This window comes from Protopterus annectens, chromosome 10.part0, assembly GCF_019279795.1.
Source record: "Protopterus annectens isolate FY-2018-M chromosome 10.part0, PAN1.0, whole genome shotgun sequence".
Taxonomy (NCBI): domain Eukaryota; kingdom Metazoa; phylum Chordata; order Ceratodontiformes; family Protopteridae; genus Protopterus; species Protopterus annectens.
The window spans coordinates 116,888,610-116,912,250 of record NC_056744.1 but is presented as its reverse complement, the minus strand read 5'-3'; the positions used below and the strand labels follow the sequence as shown (position 1 = coordinate 116,912,250).

General features: G+C 36.8%; 1 protein-coding gene across 2 annotated transcripts in view; it reads left to right on the top strand.

Moving 5' to 3' along the window:
* Positions 1 to 599: 599 nt before the first annotated feature.
* The window catches only part of BPTF (bromodomain PHD finger transcription factor), a 3,500,764-nt gene continuing 3,477,722 nt past the window's right edge, over positions 600 to 23,641 (top strand). For both annotated transcript variants that reach the window (XM_044085088.1, XM_044085087.1), the window contains exon 1: positions 600 to 1,286. In XM_044085088.1, the coding sequence (XP_043941023.1) occupies positions 809 to 1,286 (478 nt within the window). In that variant the 5' untranslated portion in view covers positions 600 to 808. The remainder of the gene's footprint in view (positions 1,287 to 23,641) is intronic.

Here is a 23,641-nt window from a genome sequence, read left to right as displayed (position 1 = left end):
TTTTTAAGTGTAATTCACCACCTTTTCCACAAAAGTTACTAGTTTTAGGAGGAATTAAGAGAGATAGGCTAAAATCTGAGACAAAAATTGGGGACAGTTGAGAGGTATGCGCCTGAACTTTGTATCTGTATGGTAAAAACCTTAGCCATTATGAAAAAGCCCCCTTCCCAGTAAACACCTAAGAGCATATAATAAGTGTTTTGTTACGTAACTTGACTACTTAAAGACTTTCGAATACGCCAGCGGTAGAATACTAGAAATATTGTATCTTAGCCTAAACAGCACAACTATTGAAAAACTCTGTTCAAGTTGGGTAACCCCACACCATCTCCCAGATATGTTGTAGCATACCAAAAAACCTTCCGAATGCTAATTCTCTCAGCTGTGTCATTTTTAATAAAATATAAGCGTACTTTTAGTAGCACAATGCAGGTCAGTAGATAAACCATTCATTCAAACTCTCACCCGACCATACTCTTACTGTTTACAAGAACAGTTTGGCCGCTAAGCGGAGCTTGTAGTAACTGGAGTTGTAGAGCTCGGGTCACGTGACCGATAGCCCCGGCCTACTGTTGGTTTTCAGTAGACTGAGAGAAGAAGAAAAATGGCGGCGGCAGGGGATTCGGAGCGGGACGGCAGCAATTCGGATTGAGCTTTCTCCCTCTAACCGAGTCCGAGGCCTTCGGATATCGGGTTGTGTAAACTCTGCAGGATTTCTACTCTTGACATATATCTGGCTTCCGAGGGTCAAAGGTTGAATTAGAGCTGGAAACTTAAATTAAAAATTATATGAAATAAAAACATTATAATGAGGGGGAGAAGAGGGAGGCCGCCCAAACAGCTATCAGCGCTGGAACCTGCTCCGGGGCCAGTCGGGGGGTTGCGATCCAGGCACAGGGGGGGTGCAAGGGGCAGAGGGGTTATGGAGGGGGATGCACTAGCATTTAGGAGAAGCATTACCCAATCGCCAAGGGGTAGACGGAGGGTAAGCTCAACAACACCATCAGGAGTCAGAGGAAGAAGTAGGGTTTACCACAGTAGTGGAACTGTTAGGGTCTCATCCAGGAGGAGCATCAGTAAAGTGGTGTATGATGACCATGAAAGTGATGATTACGAGAGCGTGCACTCAGAAGATGGGGAGCATGCCGATCATCGGGTGTCTGAGGAAGACGGACTGATGGAGGACGACTCGGATTACTTGGAAGGAATGGAAGATGACGATGATGATGCCAGCTATTGCACTGAGAGCAGCTTTCGTAGCCACAGTACCTACAGCAGTATCCCAGGTAAATTCTCCTCGGACGATAGAAGTATTACAAGCACACGCACTGTCAGAGTCGTGGCTTTGCAGAAATTAATTTTACAGTGCTTTGAGGTGCATTGTTCAAAATGGAGATAGTATTGTTGCAGTTTCAACCAGGCCGCTGTATTTCAAACTTATAGAATTTGTTAGTACTTTGTTTATGATGCAGTTTCTGTAAAGTAGCACCGTGAGTCATTTTCATTCATTTGTAGCTAAGGCTGATTTTGCTTGTTTTTAGCGTGTTGCTTGCATTTTAATGTTAGGATGTTATAAACGCATTTAGTGTTATGACTTAATTTAGGAACTTTTAATACTCAAGTGCTTTAGTTGTCAGTGCACTATTTGGAGGCAAGCAAGTGCTGGTGTTTACATTTTGAAGTGTGCGCAGGAGTAATGGCAGTGGCCACTATTTGGGACTGATTTACATTTTGGCATTGTTGCATTGGGGACATATGCAACAGTTGTCATTAACGCTGAGGCTTCCTTATTAGTGGAATTCATGAATGAAACACAATTTGTTATTGATCGTTAAGGCATGGACTAAGTGTTTGACAGGTCATTGACCAATGGTTGTCAGGGTTAGTCTTTACAGTGCTTTTAAAGTATGCACTTGGCAATTCACCTGTTGCAGGGAGGGCTGTCTTTCCTTATTAAAATTGCAATTCACTGTAGTTGAACTTGACTTTACATAGTGTTTTTACAATTTGAAAACGATTGTTGTATTTGTTTCTTATTTTGCTAGTATGGATATTTAAATTGTTCTCCGACAGTGTTTTATATTTTGCTTTTTATTCAAAGTTCTTTGTGAGGTTGTTACTTTTAAACTGGTAAAGTACTTCATAGTGGTATGCAGTGTTAAAACTGTGTTGCCATTCTTGCTGTTCACTAACATTTTGTGATAATTTACTGTAGAAATGTGTGACGAGTTATAAATCCAAGTTAAGATTTTAATTTGGCTGCAGTAATTGTGTTTGGTGTATGATTGTGGTGTAATGCTTCTTGATGTGTTTATGTATATGTGCATGTATGTAATTTTATATATATATATATATATATATATATATATATATATATATATATATATATATATATATATATATATATATATATATATATATATATGTGTGTGTGTATATATATATGTATCTACTAAAATTAACCACACTCAAAAAAAATTGAACGAAGAGAAGACATTTTAACTAAGGAATGAACTTCGTGACAGTAGCAGCATTCAAAAATTAGTAAATCACACCAACAACAGCATTCAAAAAATAGTAAATCACACCAACTCTTGTACTTTAGCACTTTCGTCTTATTTATTATCAAGACTTCTTCGGAAAGACATGTTTCATGAGTTGATGTATGATTATATATATATATATATATATATATATATATATATATATATATGTATATATATATATATGTATGTATGTATACAGAAACACTTCATACACATACTTGCTCACACATGTGTATGTTCTGTATAATGTGTGTATATTCATGTGTATACACATGTATGTGTGTGATTTAAGTACTAATTAGAGGTTTTTGCATCATAATAAATTCCTGTCAAGTGTTGTCTGTTTTTTCAATAGGTGCTCAGCCTGCATAAGTTCTCTTAGCTGTCATGACAGCCATTCAAGTAGCTTACATTCTGGAAAATGGTTTAATACTGTAGTAGCATATCACTTATATTTTTGGCTTTTTTGAGTGTCCTGCGTCTCTGTCTTTACAGGTCAAAAAGACAGGTGGCAGGTATGCAAGTGCTTGTGTTCTTGTCTTGTGTGAGAGAAGATGATATTCTTAACTGGACTTTTAAGCTTAGTTACTACCATTTCATTCTTTCAGAAAATCCCATGAAAAATGCCATATTTTAATATTACAGTAGGCATTAGTCTTTCATTCTGTGTTTTGTTCACTGTTGGGTTATATTTTACTTTTTGAATGTCCAGCTGTGATGAAGACGGTTAACAGCATTGCAGATTTTTTGTTATTGTTGTATGTTGCCATATGGGTGTATGCTTAGAGCCAAATGTATTCTAATAGATGCTAGAAATTAAAATATTTTGTGTCTTTGTGTACTCATATTGTAGGAAACTTGGCTTCTGCATCTGCACCTTTGTTTTATAGTGTAAACATTTTCAGAGCAGACAGCATTGCTGACAGGAGAGAGTGTTGGCAGGGTAAATCAATGAGTTCATATACTCCAATGTGCATATAGTTTATTATTTTGTTAAAGAGTAGGATATAAAAATAAATGTGACATACACCACCTTTTTGTTTTGTGCTTTCATGATCTTGTGTAATGGGAAACGTGTATGTATTCTTTTTCTGCGCTCTGTTAAGAAAGCAGCTTTTGTAGTTCATCTTGGTAAATTCCATGCTGCATTTTTTGGTCATTTCCCATGCTTTGACTTTGCCATTTCCATACAGCAGTTTTTGTGACTTTACATATTTATTGTCAGTTTTGTTGAAGTGTTTGGATTACATGGATTTTTTTTTTAATCCGCTTTTCTTTCGGACCTTGTTGGGTGTTCAACACTTTGTGGGGTATCTTATTAAAAAACAAGGGGTGGTATTTCCTGTAAGCTGCATGTTTTATTTTCATTTGTTTAGTGGGTTTGTAGTATAGACTCTCTTCAGCCACGACTTTGGCGAATGGCAAGAAATATTCTTTCAGTGATGTTGAAAAGAAAGCATGTGCACACACTGTCAAATACTCTCTGATAGTATTGGGTAGCATAAGGAAGTTTAAGAAGTACTTCCATACTTGTTACCAAGGAAGGAAAATAAAAAGAAAATGGGTAGTGATAGTTAACATTGTATCCACAGTATGAAAAATACATAAAATTAATTTGTCAAGACAAGAAAAAATAATAAAGTAGAAGAAAGCATTTATTGTACAATTATAAAATGACTATGAATTTGATTATTTTGCTACAGCGCATAACTGCCAAGTGAATTCATCTGGTGGTATAGGAGTTAGAGGTGATAGAATAGTCATGGTTCCTAAATCATTTAAACTACTCAGTTTTTTGGGGGAGGCATTGTTTTGGTGGCTGAAGTAGCTGTAGTGAGATACCTTGCAGCTGCATCATTTTTAATCTCATTCTGTTTATTAATCGATTGCTTATTTTTATATTTTACAGTTACCGGTATGGACGTACATACTGTGTGTTTTTATACATCACTGTTTTAAGTTTAATTGTCGAAGACATTAATCTTTAAATTGTTAGTAATGTTAAGGCCACTGAGCTTATAGCAGACAGTATTAAAAGTCTGGCTTTACTGTACATCCATCGTTACGGTTTTGTTAGAAACAAGCTGTATACACTAAACTTTTTCACTTGTGCATTAGATGAAGGTTATCTTAGCTGATGCTGTGTACGTGAATATAGTGAGGGCATTTAATATTGTTGGTCATGATTTCACCATTAATAGCTAACCAGTCATGGAATACATAATTTATTCTTTAGGTGGAAGACTGTTGAAGCGTAAGACCCAGAGGATGAGAGGTTTTGATTCCATCTCTCTGACAGGGTACCCATTACAACTGGGGTTTCAGAAGGGTTCCATTTTTTGGACAATTGTTTTTCTGGATTGTTTTGTATTAAGTCACTGAATAATAGCTGCAAGTTAAACAACTTTGTGACCTGTGAAGTGAATAGAGTTATATGTTAGAATTTTGTGAATGACTGACTTGTATTGGTGCAAAGGCAAATGTTTTTTTCTTTCTTTTTGCTGGAGGAATTTTACATTTATCTGTATGTAGAGAAAAGTAGTCACCATTTTTCTCAAATCTAAGTTGAAGGTTCTTGCAGTGTTGTGGATCCAAATCTTACATTTGATTATGGCTTAGTCATTGTTCAGAATGTTATTTTTCTAAGTATGCTATAATGTATAATTCAAGGTAGCCTTAACAAAAAAGTAGGACTTAATTTTATAATATATATCCTGAAGCTTTATTTGTCTTCCTGATTTGGCCAACAAGGAATAGATTGCTTCTTGATGCCCTGAATGGAAATTTAATGTCTGTTTAATATTTTTTGTGTTCTTACTGACCTACAGTGTGTTACATGTTCTTTGATTTTGTATTGTTTTAAATAGCTGTGCGTAGGTGTTTCCCATTTGGGTTGAAATAACTTCATTCATTGAGTTGGATTTGCTTTGTGGAAAGCACTGTTCAGGAATGTTTATATTTTCTAGCTTACAGGCATGCTTGTACTTGGTTAACATAGAGAGTTAATAAGGCCTAATATGTTCAACATATTCAGCTGCATTAAACCTAAAATAAATGATATTAATAGTAGGAGAGAAACTGATGGCACACATTGTACGTCAAGTGTGAAGAATAGTAATAGAGATATTGCATTGTAGCTAATTTTAATAACTTATGTTTGCAAGATCCATAGCAATATAAAATTAATGGAGAAAGTACTGCTAGTGTTGTACGTTTACGGCATGAGAGTGTCTAATCATGTGCCTACAAAATATTTTACCTCCTTAATTTTAGAGGCAGGTCAAGCCATTGACATTTAATGTGCTCATCCCACAGTTGGAGTATACCTTGCCTGTTATCTCTTTAAACTCGCCTCACAATACTATTCTGCAACAGGTTTCTGTAAACAAAATATTATGTTTTGTTAAGTTATATAATTGCTAAAGAATGCACAATGCCAGATTGGCAGTGAGAGGCAAGAAGGGCTACTTCAGTACTAATGTATCTGGGTTGTAAATTGCTTAGTGATCCCTGCTTCCCCACCTTTAGCAAACAAACTAAAAGTAAACAGCTTCTACATATGTTTGCAGCAGTAAAGACACTCTACTTGCTTTCCAAAATAATGCATGCTTCGGATGATGTGAATGAAGTGTTACCATTTTTGTAAGTACACCTCTTACCTTTATGTATAGGATTCTGCTGTTTTAACTGTACTGTTTACAAGCTGTTCGTAGGCTCTTAGGACTACTGACCTGTGTTTTAGCCTTAGAGGTCTACATGGAACCCAGAATTCAAAATATTTAGTTGGTAACAGTTAGCACCCACCTATTTGCCAAGAAGCTTAACACTACTGATTCTACTTGCTGGATATTTGAAGGCAGTGTGTTTCAGAAAAAGGGAGTACTCTGGGTCAAAAAGTTATATTCTTCTTGAAAGTCAAGAAGATGGTGCATTAAGATTTGTGTATCGTATCTGTAAAGTGGTGGCAGGGGAAAGTGTAGTTAAGCAGCATAGAATGGTGGTCTGTAGGATGACGTTGGTGATCAAGAAGAGGAGGAGGAGTGTGAAAGCAGTGCCAAGGATTAAATGGTGGAAGTTAAAAAAGGGTGATTGTGAAGTGGAGTTTAGGGAAGAGTTAAGACGGGCACTGGGAGGCAGTGGAGAGTTACCAAATAGCTGGGTAACTACAGCAGAACTAGTAAGGGAGACTGCTAGAAAGGTGCTTTGTGTGACATCTGGACAGATGAGAGGACAAGGAGACCTGGTGGTGGAATGAGGAAGTGCAGGAGAGTATACAGAGGAAGAGGCTGGCGAAGAAGTGGGATTGTCAAAGAGATGAAGAAAGTAGACATGAGTATAAGGAGATGAGGCGCATGGCAAAGAGAGAGGTGGCAAAAGCTAAGGGTAAGGCGTATGTAGAGTTGTATGAGAGATTGGACACTAAAGAGGGAGAAAAGGACCTGTACCAATTTGGCTAGACAGAGGAACAGAGCTGGGAAAGATGTGCAGCAAGTAAGGGTGATGAAGGACAGTGAGGGAAAGGTACTCACAAGAGAGGAGATTGTGTTGTGTAGATGGAAAGAGTGTTTTGAGAGGCTGATGAATGAAGAGAATGAGAGAGAGAGAAGGTTGGATGATGTGGGGATAGTGAATCAGGAAGTGAAACGGATTAACAAGGAGGAAGTAAGGACAGCTATGAAGAGGATGAAGAATGGAAAGGCTGTTAGCCCAGATAACATCCCAATGGACGCATGGAGGTACTTAGGAGAAATGGCAGTGGAATTTTTAACTAGATTGTTTAATGAAATTTTGGAAAGTCAGAGGATGCCTGAGGAGTGGAGAAAAAGTGTTTTGGTACCTATCTTTAAGAGTAAGGGTTATGTGCAGAGCTGCAGTAACTACAGAGGGATAAAATTGATCAGTCACAGCTTGAAGTTATGGGAAAGAGTAGTAGAAGCTAGGTTAAGAAGGGAGGTGATGATTAGTGATCAACAGTATGGTTTCATGCCAGGCAAGAGCACTAGAGATGCAATGTTTGCTCTGAGAGTGTTATTGGAGAAATACAGAGAAGGTCAGAAGGAGTTGCATTGTGTCTTTGTAGACTTGGAGAAAGCATATGACAGGGTGCCTAGAGAAGTGTTGTGGTATTGTATGAGGAAGTCGGGAGTGGCAGAGAAGTATGTAAGAGTGGTACAGGATATGTACGAGGGTAGTGTGACAGTGGTGAGGACTGCAGTGGGAGTGACAGATCCATTTAAGGTGGAGGTGGGATTACATCAAGGATCAGCTCTGAGTCCTTTCTTATTTGCAGTGGTGATGGACAGGTTGACAGATGAGATCAGACAGGAGGCCCCATGGACTATGATGTTTGCAGATGACATTGTTGTCTGTAGTGAGAGTAGGAATCGGGTTGAGGAGACTCTGGAGAGGTGGAGATATGCTCTAGAGAGCAGAGGAGTGAAGGTCAGCAGGGCTAAGACAGAATTTATGTGTGTAAATGAGAGGGAGGGTAGAGGAATGGTGAGGATGCAAGGAGTAGAGTTGGTAAAGGTGGACGAGTTTAAGTATTTGGGATCAACAGTTCAGAGTAATGGTGAATGTGGAAGAGAGGTGAAGAAGAGAGTACAGGCAGGGTGGAATGGGTGGAGAAGAGTGTCAGGAGTGATTTGTGACAGACTGGTACCAGTAAGAGTGAAAGGTAAGGTCTACAAGAGGGTAGTGAAACCAGCTATGTTATATGGGTTGGAGACAGTGGCATTGACACAAAGGCAGGAGTCAGAGCTGGATGTGGCAGAGTTAAAGATGTTAACATTTGCACTCGGTGTGACTAGGATGGATAGGATTAGGAATCAGTATATTAGAGGGTCAGCTCATGTTGGACAGTTTGGAGACAAAGCAAGAGAGACAAGATTGCGTTAGTTTGGACATGTGCTGAGGAGAGATGATGGGTATATTGGGAAAAGGATGCTAAGGATGGAGCTGCCAGGTAAGAGGAAAAGAGGAAGGTCTAAGATAAGGTTTATGGACATGGTGAGAGAGGACATGCAGGCGGTTGATGTGACAGAGCAAGATGCAGAGGATAGGAAGAAATGGAAAGAGATGATCCGCTGTGGCGACCCCTAACGGGAAAAGCCGAAAGTTGATGATGATGATCTGCTAAGCACATCAATTCATAATGTACAGTGTTAAGTTCTATTTTTGTGGACTAGCTGCGTTCCCTGTAATGGTATGAATTTTGTAAACTACCTTTGGAGACTCCTCCAAAAGTGCTGTCAGTTTTAGTGTAAGCAGGGGCTGGGGTGGGGGGGAGCTCTTCTAGTATACAGCTAAAGACCAATGAGTAAGGTAGGGTCACATGACAAAATACATTTCATCAGGGGACCTTACTCATGCTATTATGCTTGTTCTACAGTGTGTTAAAAATGACCATTTATTGGATTTTACAGTACCTACAGCTTTAAAGGTGCTAGCCATTTCCAAACCACTGACTGATCAGTTGAATATTCAGTTTCAAAGTTTAGTTTTCCATTGCACATTACTGTACATTGCTGGTTGTGAGACTTAAGGCTTTGCTGTTATTTAGATGTTGTGCACCTAGGATTAGAATTATGGGTTTCCAACAGCACATTTTTTTTTTTTTATATCTGCTTATTTGCAAATCCAACTCGGTCATGGTTGGGATGCTACCAATAATGTATTAAAAAGAATGTAGATTACAAAAAAAAAAAAGTAAGACTTTGTGGGACACCCGGACTAAATTTTGATAATTGTGAGTGGTAACCATGAACAATCAATGCCTATCAGTCCATCGGATAATGTACGGGCTGATACCATAAACCTGAGGACTATGATGGCTGTGAAAATTTTGTGAAATGCTTTGGCCAAATCCAGATAAGTTTGCTTTAGGTTATTTCCAGCTGTTGTACCATGATCCAAACAGCCTCATGAAACATGTAAACAAGTGTCCATAAGGTCGCGTTTAAGCAACTGAACAAAGCATCTCTATAGAAAGAAATTACCAGTCAAATGTCTGGCTGGCTGAATGGTTAATTTTCCACCAGGTCGTTTCCCTGCCTTTATATAGGGGCAATATCTGACACCTGCCTGGCACTAGTAACTTAAGCATCAGAAGAGATACTAGTGACTTGACATACACATATTAGTAAGTAACACATCTTGATACAATGCACGTGTACGACTACATCTCGTACATCACATTAACATCAATGTATATTTGTACATACCAGTGCTTATCTTTAAAAACTGCATGTGCTTCAGATGTAATGCATAAAGTTTTACCTACTTTTGTAAGTATTTTTTTTTAAGATAATTTAATATTTGTATTTTTGTCAAGAGTTGTGACTGAAAAAGGTCTTTGGATCAGATCACTCATCTAGTTAACATAATCGAATAAATATCCCCTTGATGAAATGTACTGTATAGCTGTCACATGAGTAATTCCAACCCACCTCTTGTTGAATAAATGGACAGTAATGTCCTGTAAGACAGATCAGTGGTACTGATTTACTAATTGAGTTTAACAGGTTATTGTAGCAAATATTAACAGGGCTCTTATTTCAAAGAGCTGTACAGATGGAAGTTAAATGATCAGCTGCAGAGGGCATTTGGTGTTTTGCAGAATCATGTAAAGGAAATTGTAGAGTGAGGCATGAAAGCTCACAGTACATATTTCATATTAGGAAGAAACCAGAGTAGAGCCTTGTGCAGTAGCCAGTCTGTTCACCTTCCAAGCCCCAACTAATTGGTTAAAAAGTCTTGAATGCTGTTGAGTCCAACTTAAAATATAGAGTGCGTAAACAAGGTACAGTGGAGTCAGTTAAGAAATGGGTTTTAGTAATGGAAATTTCTTATTATATATCTTGAGAAATCCATTACCTCAAGTTAACTAAAGTTGTATGTTATGACTTGTTTAAGAGGCTGCAATATTCAGGATTTTGGAAACGGTTTAAAAAGAATGAAACCTCAAAAAATTAATTACAATGGTTGTTATCAGCGATTAGGAGAGACTGTTTGTAGTGATGTGCAATAATTTAACTTGTCAAGAGAAAGTGAAGACAATACCCACCATTGTCTGACTGGCTAAAGAAAGGATTATTTCCTGAAAAGGAAATTTGTTTAAATTACCTAAGAGTGCATAGTGTACACCCAAGACCATTACTAGTTGGATAAAAATTATTTATTTCAGTCATAAATCCAAAATGTGGTGAAAATGTAGTTTAGCAATGTGGAGTAAACCTTTACTTTCCATCAGAGAATAGGCTATGTAATATGCTCTTTGTATAGAACACTGCTGCGGTACCCTTATTACTGGGACTTCAGCCACAGAAAGCCTGTTAGGCCTGATTTCCAGAGTTTATTGCCATTCCCTAGTTTGGGCTGATGTCTGCCACTTAGGAATGTCCAGATGTTCTGTGTAATAAAGTTGACTTACACCCCCACTATTTGAGATCTTTCTTGACAGAGTTTCCAACTTGTACTATTTTTCAATTGTGTTCATAGTCAGTCTAGTTTTGCCTACTCTAGAACTCGGCTAGTTAAGAGCTCTGTTGGGGAGTTTTTTTTTTCTTTATTGCTTTTGTGTTTTTTGCAAACAGTTGAATTTAAGTTTTAATAGGGATGGAATCCAAGAAGTAAAGCAGGTACTGTTGTGACAAAAACATTCCACATAGAAATCATCATAGTTTGTGTGTGTTCGGTGTTGGCATAGAGCATGATACTGTGAGTTGCAGGGTATTTCATGGTTTTATGCCAGAAACTCTCACAAGAGAGGAACATTCTTTTCTAAATATTTTTATTAGAAGAAGCATGAGATCTTAAGATGTACCCCCATATATTTCAGCTTATCCTGCTATTGACCAGCCCATAATAAGTGATTGGAAAAGTGATTTTAAGTGGAAGACAGGGAACTGGCTGATGCACTGAATGCATCTGACATCCTTACTCAGTAGAGGACATGGGTCCTGGTGAGGTGATTTTGCAGCCCCTCACCCTCGGAGCTCAGTTGTCTGGGGCCTCTGGTGAAGCCTTTTTGGAGGCCATTATACATACGAGTCAAGTCCTGTCCCACCAGTCCAAGAGCCCTTGCATGGACTTCAGACCAGACATCCTGCCTAGGACACCAGTGGCTGAAGCATGCATAGTCATTTGAGAAGAGGCAGATAATATACCCATTGTTTTTAGTTAGGGGAAACATGCAGGTCAGGGCATGGAAGTCAGGGAATCCTATTCTCAGTCTGTGGCTTCCAAAGTGGCAGGCTACTTGAGGACTTTAAACTCAAGCACAGGGTCCCTTGAAGCTACAATCCCTGCTAGAAGATATCAACGTGCAAATCCATAGTTTTCCCCTTGGATAAGGAGCTGTTCTTGTGGAAACCATACTGATGAGGTATTTAAAAAGATGGAGGAAAGGGGAAAAACTACAGACACCGGAACTTTTTTCACTTTCCCATGCATGGTTATGGTACACATTACCCATCTAAATCTGGGCTGTAATACCAAAGCCATGGAAAAGGTGGGTAAGAACAGGTGAAGGAGATTTCAGAATGGAAGCTTTGGGGACTTCAGGGTCCTGTAACCCCATCTCCACTCCCCAGGGAGTAGCTATCACTATGTACCTCTTCCCCCTCCCCCCAAAAATTCCTTCCTCCTGCCTTGGCTTTTATCCTTCTCTCTCCCCCTCCCAACCCTAAAGGTCGCAGGAAGGGTAACCACATATGTAAGAAACTGAGTTAGCATCACAGAAGATAAGTTGCCATTCCAGATAATGTCTCAGGGTTACATCAACAGTTTTTGGATAAGCAGAAGTGCCGGGCATTCCATCCATACCAAAGGACCAAGTACATCTGGTTCTCTTGTTTTATGGGAGCTTTTAGAACTTGGTGTGATGTAGGCCATAGCAAACCAGGACCAGAAAAATGGATTTTACTTGAGAGATTTTCTAGTTCTTGAAAATGAGGACTCCTGGAAGCCCATCCTGGATTTGTTTAAAGTTTATTATTTGTCTCAAGGTCCCAAAATTTAAAATGCTGACATTGCAAGACCTCTTACTACTATTGTTTTGTCTGAAGCCATGATGGTTTCCCCTGGAACTCGAGGATGGTTGTCTTCCAATATCCATACAGGAACAATGGGTGCTACCACTGTTGGTTTACCTCTTTGCCTTTTGAATTAGCTTCTAAGACCAGCATTTTACACAGCGTCTGGCTCCAATAATTTGTTATTGCAGTGCCAAATACATTCAGATTTAACCATGCTGGATGATTGCTTCCTTCAGGCATTGTCCAAGGAGGAGGCAGAAAGAGTTTTACAATTCACAGCAGTCTGCTTTCAAAACCTGGGGTTTTCCTTCAAAATCCTCAAGTCATAGGTTTAGTTATTTGTCCTTACTGAATTTCACCAAACAGAAGGTCCACATCCCTTCAGAAAAAGTGGAACCTCTGGCTGAAAACTTCCAGTAGATGACTTTACAAAACAGTGGTTATAGCCAGAGAATTCCTGAGGGCACTGGGATTCATTGCCTCCACAATTTTTGTTCCCTCCCCGGCTACATGAGAACTCTATTGGTGCTTGGAGACAACATTCCCAGTGTTTGCAGGACAGGAACCCTGTGCTGTTGTCAGTTTCTATGGCACTAGAATGGTGAGCTAACCAAATCGGACCAATCAAGGGGTGCCCTTCAAACAAGAACCTCGCAGTCATGTAGCGCAGATTTTTCAGAACTACCTTGGGGAGCACATTCAGGGTACCTTAAAATGCTGACAGTATGGCATTCAAATTAAATTAAGTATGTACATAAATGTTAAGGACATGATAGCCCTGATTCACGCATTCCGAACCTTCACATACATGTGAAAGAAGGTTTTGCAGGTGATAGTGGACAATATTTCTGTCATGCGATGCATCAACGGACTAGGGATGGAGGCTTGTTTTTATCCTTTGTGTATGCTGGCCATGACTACCTGGAAGGTAGATTACCCTTTGTGACAGATGCCTTTCAAAAGCTATGTTCCATCTCTGCTGAACTCCTGGCAGATCAGCAGCAGATCCACAAGTGGATGTTTTTCCTCCAGATTATTCATAGGTGGGGTGTCCCAGCAGGAGGCCTGTTTGCCTGTCTGAACGTTTGTTTGTCTGAACAAGAAATAGATCTGGAAGTTGTTATTCAGAAAAAGACACAAAAAAGTCTGGGCAGTGGGTGCCTTCTTATTCACATGATCAAGTTTGTTTCTGTAGGCATTCCTTCCAATCTCCCCAGGGTGATTCGCAAAGCAAGGGAGGAAGGGATAAAAGGAAACAGTTACAGCACACTTTTTTGGCTCTAACAGCATTTGTACTACATCCTCATTCAGATGTCCAGTATGAAATCTCACACCTGTGTCTGAAAATAGACCTCCTGACACAGAGCAAGGGGCTATTGCCCCCCACCCCCAAAGACACTGCAGCTCACTGCCTGAATGCTTGAACTCTCTTGCCCTTCAGGTCTCAGCTCTGTGAGGCAAACAAACCATATTTAAGTAGGCTAAGAGGCCTACCACAAGGAAATCCTAGTTAGCTAAGTGAAAGAAGTTTTTCCTCTGGAGCCGTAGAAAGGATCAGGACACTAGCACAGAACCAGTGACTATGAGTTTGTAGTACTTTAAATGAGCCGTTCAATTTAGGTCCGGCATATGCCTCTAAAGTTACACCTCTCAACCATTTCAGCCTGCTTACCTGTGGACCCCCGCCTTTAGCATCCCTGATGGGGATCTTTCATCTGAGACAACCAAGAAAAGCCTATACTCTTCCAGGGTACTTCAGCTATATCTTGGAAAAAGCTGAAACTACCACTCCTCCCAAGATTTCTAATGCAGAAAACAGCTTTGATTCTGGCAAGTACCTGCACTAAGAAGTTTTCAGAATTACATGTGCTCCTTGTTATACTTCTGTATAGATAGGGTCTGTTTTAGAACCAGTACCACAGTTGTCCAAATTATTGACTAAATTTTACCTCAACCATATTATTCATCTTCATTTTCCCCCTGTTCTTGAGACTGGAAAAGGAAAGAGCACTTTCATTACTTAGTTGTGTGCAGACAATTGAAATGCAACCAAAATGAAAATAAGTGCATCACAACCTCGGATATTCCTATCCTTTGCTTCCAGGAAGGGGGAAGCCAGTTTCCAAGCAGATAATCTCTTAAGTGGTTGACTCATTGCATTTTGTTCTGTTTCCCTTATCATGCAAAAGTTGAGAGGGACTGCAAGAGTCCGTACTACTAGAGATACAGCAAACACTGTGACTTTTTTTTGGGGGGGGGGTACACTGGCCATTTTAGAGGCTGCTACTTGGTCATCAGTTTAGACCATTTGTAATCATTGTAGACTAGCCTTTGCTTCCATGTCTGGGCCTTGGCTTGCGACTGCCATTGTGCATGGCTTGTTGCCAGTCACACATGTCTATCTTCTAAGAAAAGATAAAGTGGATTGCAGCAACTTCACATAAAGAAAAATACTTGAATAAAACACCCAGGAAAGAAGTCGGAAGTAAAAGCTTTTAATAAAGTAAAACTTGTGGGTTTTTTACCACACCTGTAATTGCTTTTGTTTCTTGACTTGAGACTTTTTTCAGACTGGTATGATGAATAAAACAGAACATTTATGTAGCACATAACAGTTGTGTTAAAAAAAATTATGTTCTCCGTATGCAACACATTTGTCTGTTCTTTTTTGTAAGACGACTTTAAAATTAGCATGTTCGTTCAAGCTGCAGAAGATGGAAGCATTCAACAAAACCTGAGAATAATTCTTTAAACTTGAGTTCATCTTCAACTTCCTATACCCTAGCTTCCTTTACAACCACGTGTAACATAACAGCTTAAGTACTCTTTTTTTTTTTTTTTTTTTTTTTAAACATTTTTATTGTTATTTCTAATTTTAATAGCATAATTATGCTTGTATATCCTCTTGTAAAACATTTCACATAGCACCCAGTGTAAAATGCTTCACATGTAAGATGTGATGCTACATAAATCAAGCATTTTTGTTTATATAGATTTTAATGTCATATTTTCATATAGGAATGTAAACATTAGTCTCCAACAAAGTTTCCGTGCCCAGATTTCTTAAACCGCAGAAAAATCTTATCTTAAAAAAAAAAAGTAAAAAAGTGCTGGCTTGTTAGAAATAAAAAAAAAAAATACTCTTAATGGGAGTGGTGTTATGCATTTATTAGAATGCTACAGCAAAGAATTTAGATGCATCTGTGATCATTCAAGGGAAGATTTACTGCCTAATTCTGTATACATTAACTAGACCTCCTGTTTCAAATTTAACTGCTATTCATGAGTATTTTGATGATAGATGTATTGGTTACGGAGATCAGCAGCATTTTGTTTAATAAGAATGATTTTTTTTTTAATTAGAGGTGTATGGTAATCAGGGTTTTATGTACCGAAAAGAGTGAGTGATAAAGCTGCTGGCAAAGGTTGGTTCAGTGGCGGGGATTATAGGCGAAAGTTTGTATACTGATAATTTGCTAGAATTCATAACAATATTTTATAGCTGGGGAAGAAATAGGTTCACCTGCAGCCACAATATCAAAGTTGGCTTTGTTGCACAGATCTTCAAATTATCTAGGGAAGATTTTGCATATTTATGATAGATGCAGTTAAGGCTGTGTTTACGTAGCTGTTCTGCTTGTTAGTGAATGTGTATTCTGCAGACGTTTCCCTTAGTTTTAAACGTACAAGCATGATTTTTTTTAAAAGGAGAATTTGTTTGACAAGGTGGCTGTGTAATTGTGTTACACGCATGTTACAGAATGTTATTCTTTGTAAGGGATCGGAGTCTTGAACTGTGTGTATTTGCCAGTATTACTTTTAGTTTGGCATAATTACCTGTGTCACTATAACTTGTTTACATATCTTTTCATTTATATTACCTGTGTTACTATAACTTGTTTACATATCTTTTCATTTATATTTACATTTCTAACACCTTTATTAAATTATTATTTAAGACCTAAGCAAACTTTCATTAACATAAAACCATTTAACATTTTTTTCATTTACATACATTGCACATCACATATCTTTTCATGTAACTGTCATCAGTCCAGCATTACATAAATTGCTGAATTCCTGTCTTTTCTTCTTTTTTTAACTGTTTATTAGATTCTGAATGAATCACTATAACATATTAACATAGGTAATATAAACAGAGAAATAAAAAACACAGACTAATGTACAAGGTCCATAATGGAGACAATTTCCTGATCATTATTAAGATTTATCTAAAAGATCTTTTAAGTTTTATCATGACAATTTTGTCATATTTTACATTCTTGCATAAGCAGTAATTCTGTATTGCATACAATTTCTGCTAAAGAAGAAATTCTGAGAATGAGGGGATTTGTTTGCATTTCCAGTTTAATGTAACCATTTTCCTTGCAATCGCAAGAAGAGACCAGAGAAGATGTATTTGTGTTCTCTGTATGGAATCTGGTATTGGTGCATTAAGTAATAATAATAATAATGAATCCGTTATTTCACAATTGTCTGACCACAACGGTTTAGTGAAATATTTGAAATCTGTCCAAAATGGAGTTATCATTTTACACTCTTAAGAACAAGTGTGCCCAATCTGCATCTAAAGTTAGTCACATCCCCGACATCTGACAGTGTTTTTTTTGTGGGGTTAGGAAATGCCTGTGTAGAAACTTCCATGTAAAGATTTTCCAAAAAGGAGATGAGGTTGTATTTATGGGTTTAATTGTTATAGTTTTATTGGCTTCTGAAAAACTGGCTTTATTTACTTTTGTTGAATAATTCCAAAAAGATTCATTAATATTAGAGAACTCAGATTTCAAAGTTTTATGTATCATTGACATAGATGCTGTATTTTTATTATCTGAGGCATTTATTCCAAAAAAGAAAATGAATGTCTTGGGAATCATCACCAAATTTGTATTTAATCTTAATTTTAACTCATTAGTGATAAATTCTCTATAAGCCGGGGTGGTGCAGTGGTAGCATTGTTGCCTCACAGCAAGAGTTCTCCCGTTCGATTCTTGGCGGGAGTGCCTTGTGTGTGGAGTCTGCATGTCCTCTCCGCGGTCGAGTGGCGTTCGAAAGACATGCGTTGAATGGGCGTGCCTTCGTTGAAGGTTGGGCGTTGAGCTGGCACCTCGGCACCCGTAAAAATCTACTGCCAATCATTAGTGGACCAGAGTTCCGCTGTGGCGACCCCTAACCGGGAAAAAGCCGAAAGAAGAACAGTGATAAATTCTCTAAATATTTGTATATTTAGCCAATTATTTTGGTTTATATTATATCTAGCCATAAGAAATTTTGACTTGTGCCAACATTTTAAACCATTTTCTTCCATTTCTTTTATTTTGTTTAAATCAAACGTGGCTAGACAACCTTTAGTGAGGGCAATGGGGAACATTAGGAATAATATTTTTATAAGGTAATTGCTATGCATTATTTTCTTAGTTTATTTATAAAAGGGGTAAAATTATTTTTCTTGGTGTTAGATTATACCTGGTTATAAAGGATTAAATTTTCATCTGTATCTGAGAACATGGTATTATTTACGTCTATATTATTAATTGGGAGTAAGACTGACTTATGAATGCTTTTCTAGTTGGAAGTATAATTAGAGTTCAACCACTGGCTCATTAAATTAAGAATAACTGATTCTGCATATAAGTCAAGATTTGGAAAAACTAATCCACCATCTTCCTAACTTCTGCAGTGTCAATCAAAGCCTATTCTCAGTTTTTGAGGATGCCATACAAACGTAAGTAATAATGTTCAAATGTGGGTTCCTGATGGCATTCCAACAAGTAATATGATCAGTAAATCCAAACTCCAAGGTAAAAGAAATAGTAGTTTATTTGTATAAACTACTATTTCTTTTACCTTGGAGTTTGGATTGTTACTTTGGATTCGTTGCTATTACTTGTTGGAATGCCATCAGGAACCCACATTTGAACTTTATGACTGTGTTGTTATCCTATTTTATATCTTGTGTGGGATCCGTGCTCCGTTTGCTGTGTGTGCTGTGTTTGGTTCTTGTTAAGTAATAATGTATTTATTTGTTTAATTTGTTTGGAGGGAAAGCAATCAGTGCCTGTATAGAGAATAAAACGTTTGGTAAAATCATCTTTATCAAAATTAGTCTATCTTCCATGGTGAAAAACATTTTATTCCAGTCCTCCAATTGTTTTTTACTATCTTAATTAAACTTTTATAATTTACTTTCGTTGATTTAATCCAGTTAGCATTTATAATCACAACTAAATATTTAAATTGTTCATTTTCCCAATTAAATGCATTATATTTTCTCAGTAAACTACTTTATCAATAATGCTTCAATTGTATTATGATATCTTAAGGATGAGAGATTCTCAAAAAGCTTTATTGAGTTCATAATATGCTCTATAGAAGAGTCAGTGCCTCCATTTGTCAGTAAAATATCAGTAAAGAGCTGTATCCTAGAGCAACAATTTTTGCCAACAAGAAAACCTTTTATTTTGGGGTTTGTTCTTATAAAGTTTGCAAAAGGTTCTATTAATAAAGCAAATAACAGGTGACAGTGGGCAACTTTGTTTTGTGCCTTTCAAAATTTGTAGAGGACTTGACACAAATGTGCCAATTTTTTTATATGGTACCAAATTATCATATAATCTATTTATTAGGTTTATAAAACCAGTTTAAAAGTTATACTCTTTGAGAACTGTAAAACAGATACGTCCAGTTTATAGAATCAAATGCTTTTGTCCAAGTCCAGACTAATGATTGAAAGTTCCTTTTTTCCACTTGTTTGCAAAATCAAAGAGAAGAGTTTAATGACTTTATCTTGAACTTTATTTAGTATAAAAGCTGCTTGGTCATCTTCTGTTAGGTTTGAAATCAGTTGATTTAATCTTTTCACAAAAATGGACATTTATTTTGTAATCTGCATTTAGGAGAGACGTCGATAAAAACATAACTTAAGATTATCTTGTAAAATGAGAGAGATCATAGCGTGTTTCTGTGAGGGAAAGCTACTTCAGTTGTTTTTGAATTATTCCAACACTTTTTTATTAGAATTCTTCATGTATCATCTGGTAACAATTTATATATTTCTGGTATTAGTCCAAGTAAACTTGGAGCTTTGTTGTTTTTTAAGATTTTTAATTTGTTTCTTTAAGATATATTGATTTATTTAATGTTTCCACTTTTGTCAATTTCTTCACATTTTCTTTTAGAAAATTGTCCATCAAGTCATAATTATCTACAGTAATATTAGGTCTATTAACTGCTTCATGGTGTTTCCTAAAGATTTCTAAGATGTCTTTTAAATCCATCACACTTTTATATTTGCTTCCAATACTATATGAAATCTCTTTAATATGATAGATTAGCAGTTAAATCAAAAGGACTAAAAATGCTATGTAAATTTATTGGACTCACCAAATATGATTGCAGTTTAAGCTTCTCTAAATTTAATGCTACATTGTGATTCAGTATTTTAAGTTTAACTTTTTTAGTTGTTTATATCATTAGTTTTTAGATGATGTTTCAGATTATTAAATTTCATTTGTAGATTTAATAATTCTTTATCCCAATCTTTCCTCTTATTTAAATACCAACTTTTGATTCTTCCAAATAGTTAAGCTTTTATGGCATTAGAAGTCTTAGTATTCAGTTCTAGAAGCAAGTTTAATTCTGTTAAAAACAATCTTTATAGCCATTTATTTTAACAATATAAGTTAGAATTCTTTGTCAGAAAATTAGATCATTAGGTTTAATGCTAAAGTTAGAGAATAGCATTGTGATTGGACAGTGGACATGAATTTATTGAAACCTCTTGTATTTTAGAGAATCTGTCGGACGTAAACACTTTATCAGTAATGGTTTGTGTGCCAAATCTGTAAGAGTAATGCATGTAATTTAGTGATTTTGGATCTTTTATATCGTAGATATCTTTCAAGTTTGTGGAATCAATAAAATTATTCAATTTTAGCTGTAGCTGATAAAGATTCCCAAGTTTGGTAGTATCTTTAGCAGACAGAATATAATTGAAATTGCCCACTATAATAATTTCACCTTTTGAAAAGACTAATTCTAAATATTTTCTTGCAACTCTAGCACTAATACCAGTTATCCAGTATGCATTCACAAAAGTAAAACGTTTCTTATCTTTAAGACAACTAGACTTGACATACTCAGATAAAAATGGAATGTTAACTATTTTAGGTATTGATAGTGATTTCTTCAATAAGATCATGGTGCCTCTTCTCTTGGTGCGATAATGCGATTCCACAAGAACTGAATAATCATTGACAATCAATCTGTCTTAAGTCTTTCTTTATTAGATGTGTTTCTTGTAGAAAAGCGGTATCCATTTTATTTTTAAATATTTGATTAAGCTTCCTCTCTTTATAGGGTTAAGACCATTTACAGTTAATATGCATTTATAAATAGACATTTTTGAAGATAAGTTTAAATACATAAGGTTCTGCTATGAGCAGATAACTTAAACTAATCACTGCTAACATAATCTTAAAACTAAATACACCTCCTAGCATGTAATACTTAATTCCCAGTTTGATATAATCATCAAGACCACCCTCTTCCATCACTAATCTAATCCTTTCTAGTGCTGCTGCCTCTTAATCAGTCTAAATAACAGATTGACTTAATAAATAGCTGCTCTCCAATATTTTCTTGAAGCACAATTTCCACAAATTTACAACTTTACATAGCTAAATGTATGTTAAAGTCCCAGGCAAGTCAAAAACTAAATCCAAATTGTCAGAACTACCGGACGTCTGGGTAAGGAGGAGCCAAGGAGGAAGATGGAGAGGGAAACAATTATTAGACACATCACTCCTATACCACTTTAAAATTTAACCTTAATAGGGTGACTAATAAGCTTTTTGGTTTTCAAGTTCAGATGTACTTTTTGTACTTTCATTTAGGGTTATAATAAATATGATGGGCTTCAGGTTATGTGCGAGGGGAGGAAAATGACCATCTCAAAGGTCTAGTAATGTGCTTTTCTGTTGGAACACACAAACTCTTATTCAGAAAGTCATTACATAAAAAGTAGCACAATTAAGCTTTGAATGAATATTATAGGTTCATAGGTTCACATGGAAAATCAGGTAGTCATAGGTTACATACAAATATAGTAGCTGGTCACCATGAGACTATACAACCTTCTAAATTCACTTCCATATGAAAAGGAAAATAATATCTGAAAAATTTAGAATGTAAAAGATGATTTTCTAATTCTCAGGCTTGTATGTACCTAGGCCTAATAACTCATTCATTAATACTAGAAAGTGAATCTCCCTTGCAGATCCTTTGGAACATTTGATAGTCGCCTAACCAGATCTCAACCAGGTCAAAAGTTCTATCATCCCTGTATACTGATCCTTTGTATAGTTCTCATGACTGTTATTATTAGGAATATTCATAATAAAATTAATTGTTTTAGAAAATTGTTCCATTCCCACACAACTGGAGTAGCCACAATCTTTAAAACATGGGAATAGAGTAATGAATGAAGCCACCACTGTCTAAATACAAAAGTCCTCACATCATGAAATATTCCAACAATGAATAAATCAAATGTAAGTGCTGTACTGTGTACCAGAGCTGTTTGTATAAGGTATAAGCTGAATAACTGTTACCACCGAAATAACCTCATTACACTCAACAACCGTCAGTTGCCAGTCATCTATAATAGCTAACACATTTCTAGTGTAAAACTGAAGTGGAAAGAACAATAGCAGCTGAGAACCCAAATTCATCAAAGCCGTCTAGAATATGTACTGCAGCTACATCGAATAATAGGTAAATAACTTACTGTTTGGAGAATTGGGGATATGTCACCCTATATCAGTATATTTCACAATGCATAAAATGTCTGGGTGTGTTTAAATATCGGGTATGAATTTCCACTGTCTTATTTTCCAAGCAAGTAATGTAAACTCATGAAATATAAATTTCTCAATTAGATTATCAGTTGAAGCATTCTGCATTAAATCCTATAGTCAGAAATGTGTCCTCCTCACCTATTTTTCATTTATTTCTTCTTTTCTCTCCCCTACCACTATCTTTCTCTTCTTCTTTTCTCCTTCCTTTCACTTCCCTTTTCCTTATTCTTCTTCTGTTCTTTTCTTTCTACATTTTCTCCCCTGTCCTTTCTTCCTTTTTCTTTTCATTTTCCCCCTTGTCTGTTCCTCTTCCATACCCCCCATTCTCTCTCCCCTTCCCCTCTTTTCTTCCTTTATTTCCTTTTGTAAAATGAAGCTATCTCCTCTCTTAATTGTATATAGTGAAATCACAGCTTAAAAAAAAAGGGGTCCTGTCCTCATATGGGATGAATACCTAACCTTATCATTCCAATTTTACCTTGTATTCCAGTACTAGGCACACCATTCCCCTTCTTTGCTTCTGTAGTACTCCTAATTATTTCACCAAACCAGTTATAAACACTGCTGTCCGCCTCCACACAGCTGATGGTTAATTTCTTCTCTGCACTCCATATTCTATACTTATACATGTATGTATATCTCTTATTTTGTGTATCATCTTCATCTGCATTCCTAACTGTGTAGTTATTAATAATAGTGTACATCATGTGAATATTTGTCTCACCCAGGCAGTGTCTGTAATTGGTTAAATCTGATCAGTGCACTACCCAAGGAAAAGCAGATTAAAATACAACTAAATATAAATCAAAGCAATTTTTTATTTCAAAGTTGTACATGTTTTTTATTTAAGCAAGTTTGAGTAAACAATAATAGAGTGGTCTTCTCAGACTAAGGTGTCCAACTCCTGGGTGTTCCACCAATGTTTATATCAATGCTCTGTCAAAAATCTTCTTTCTTCTTCTTTCTTCTTCTTTGTTAGGGGTCGCCACAGCGGACCACCTGTCCGCTCATGATTGGCAGTGGAGTTTTACAGTGTTGAGTTGCCAGCCCGGCGCCCAACCTTTCACAGAAGGGGCACACACTCACACCTAGGGCCAATTTAGAGTGTCCAATCCACCTTTCAGCTAATTAACCCTATAACCAGCAATACTACTTCTGATTTATTTTTGAGAAGGGTAAGTAA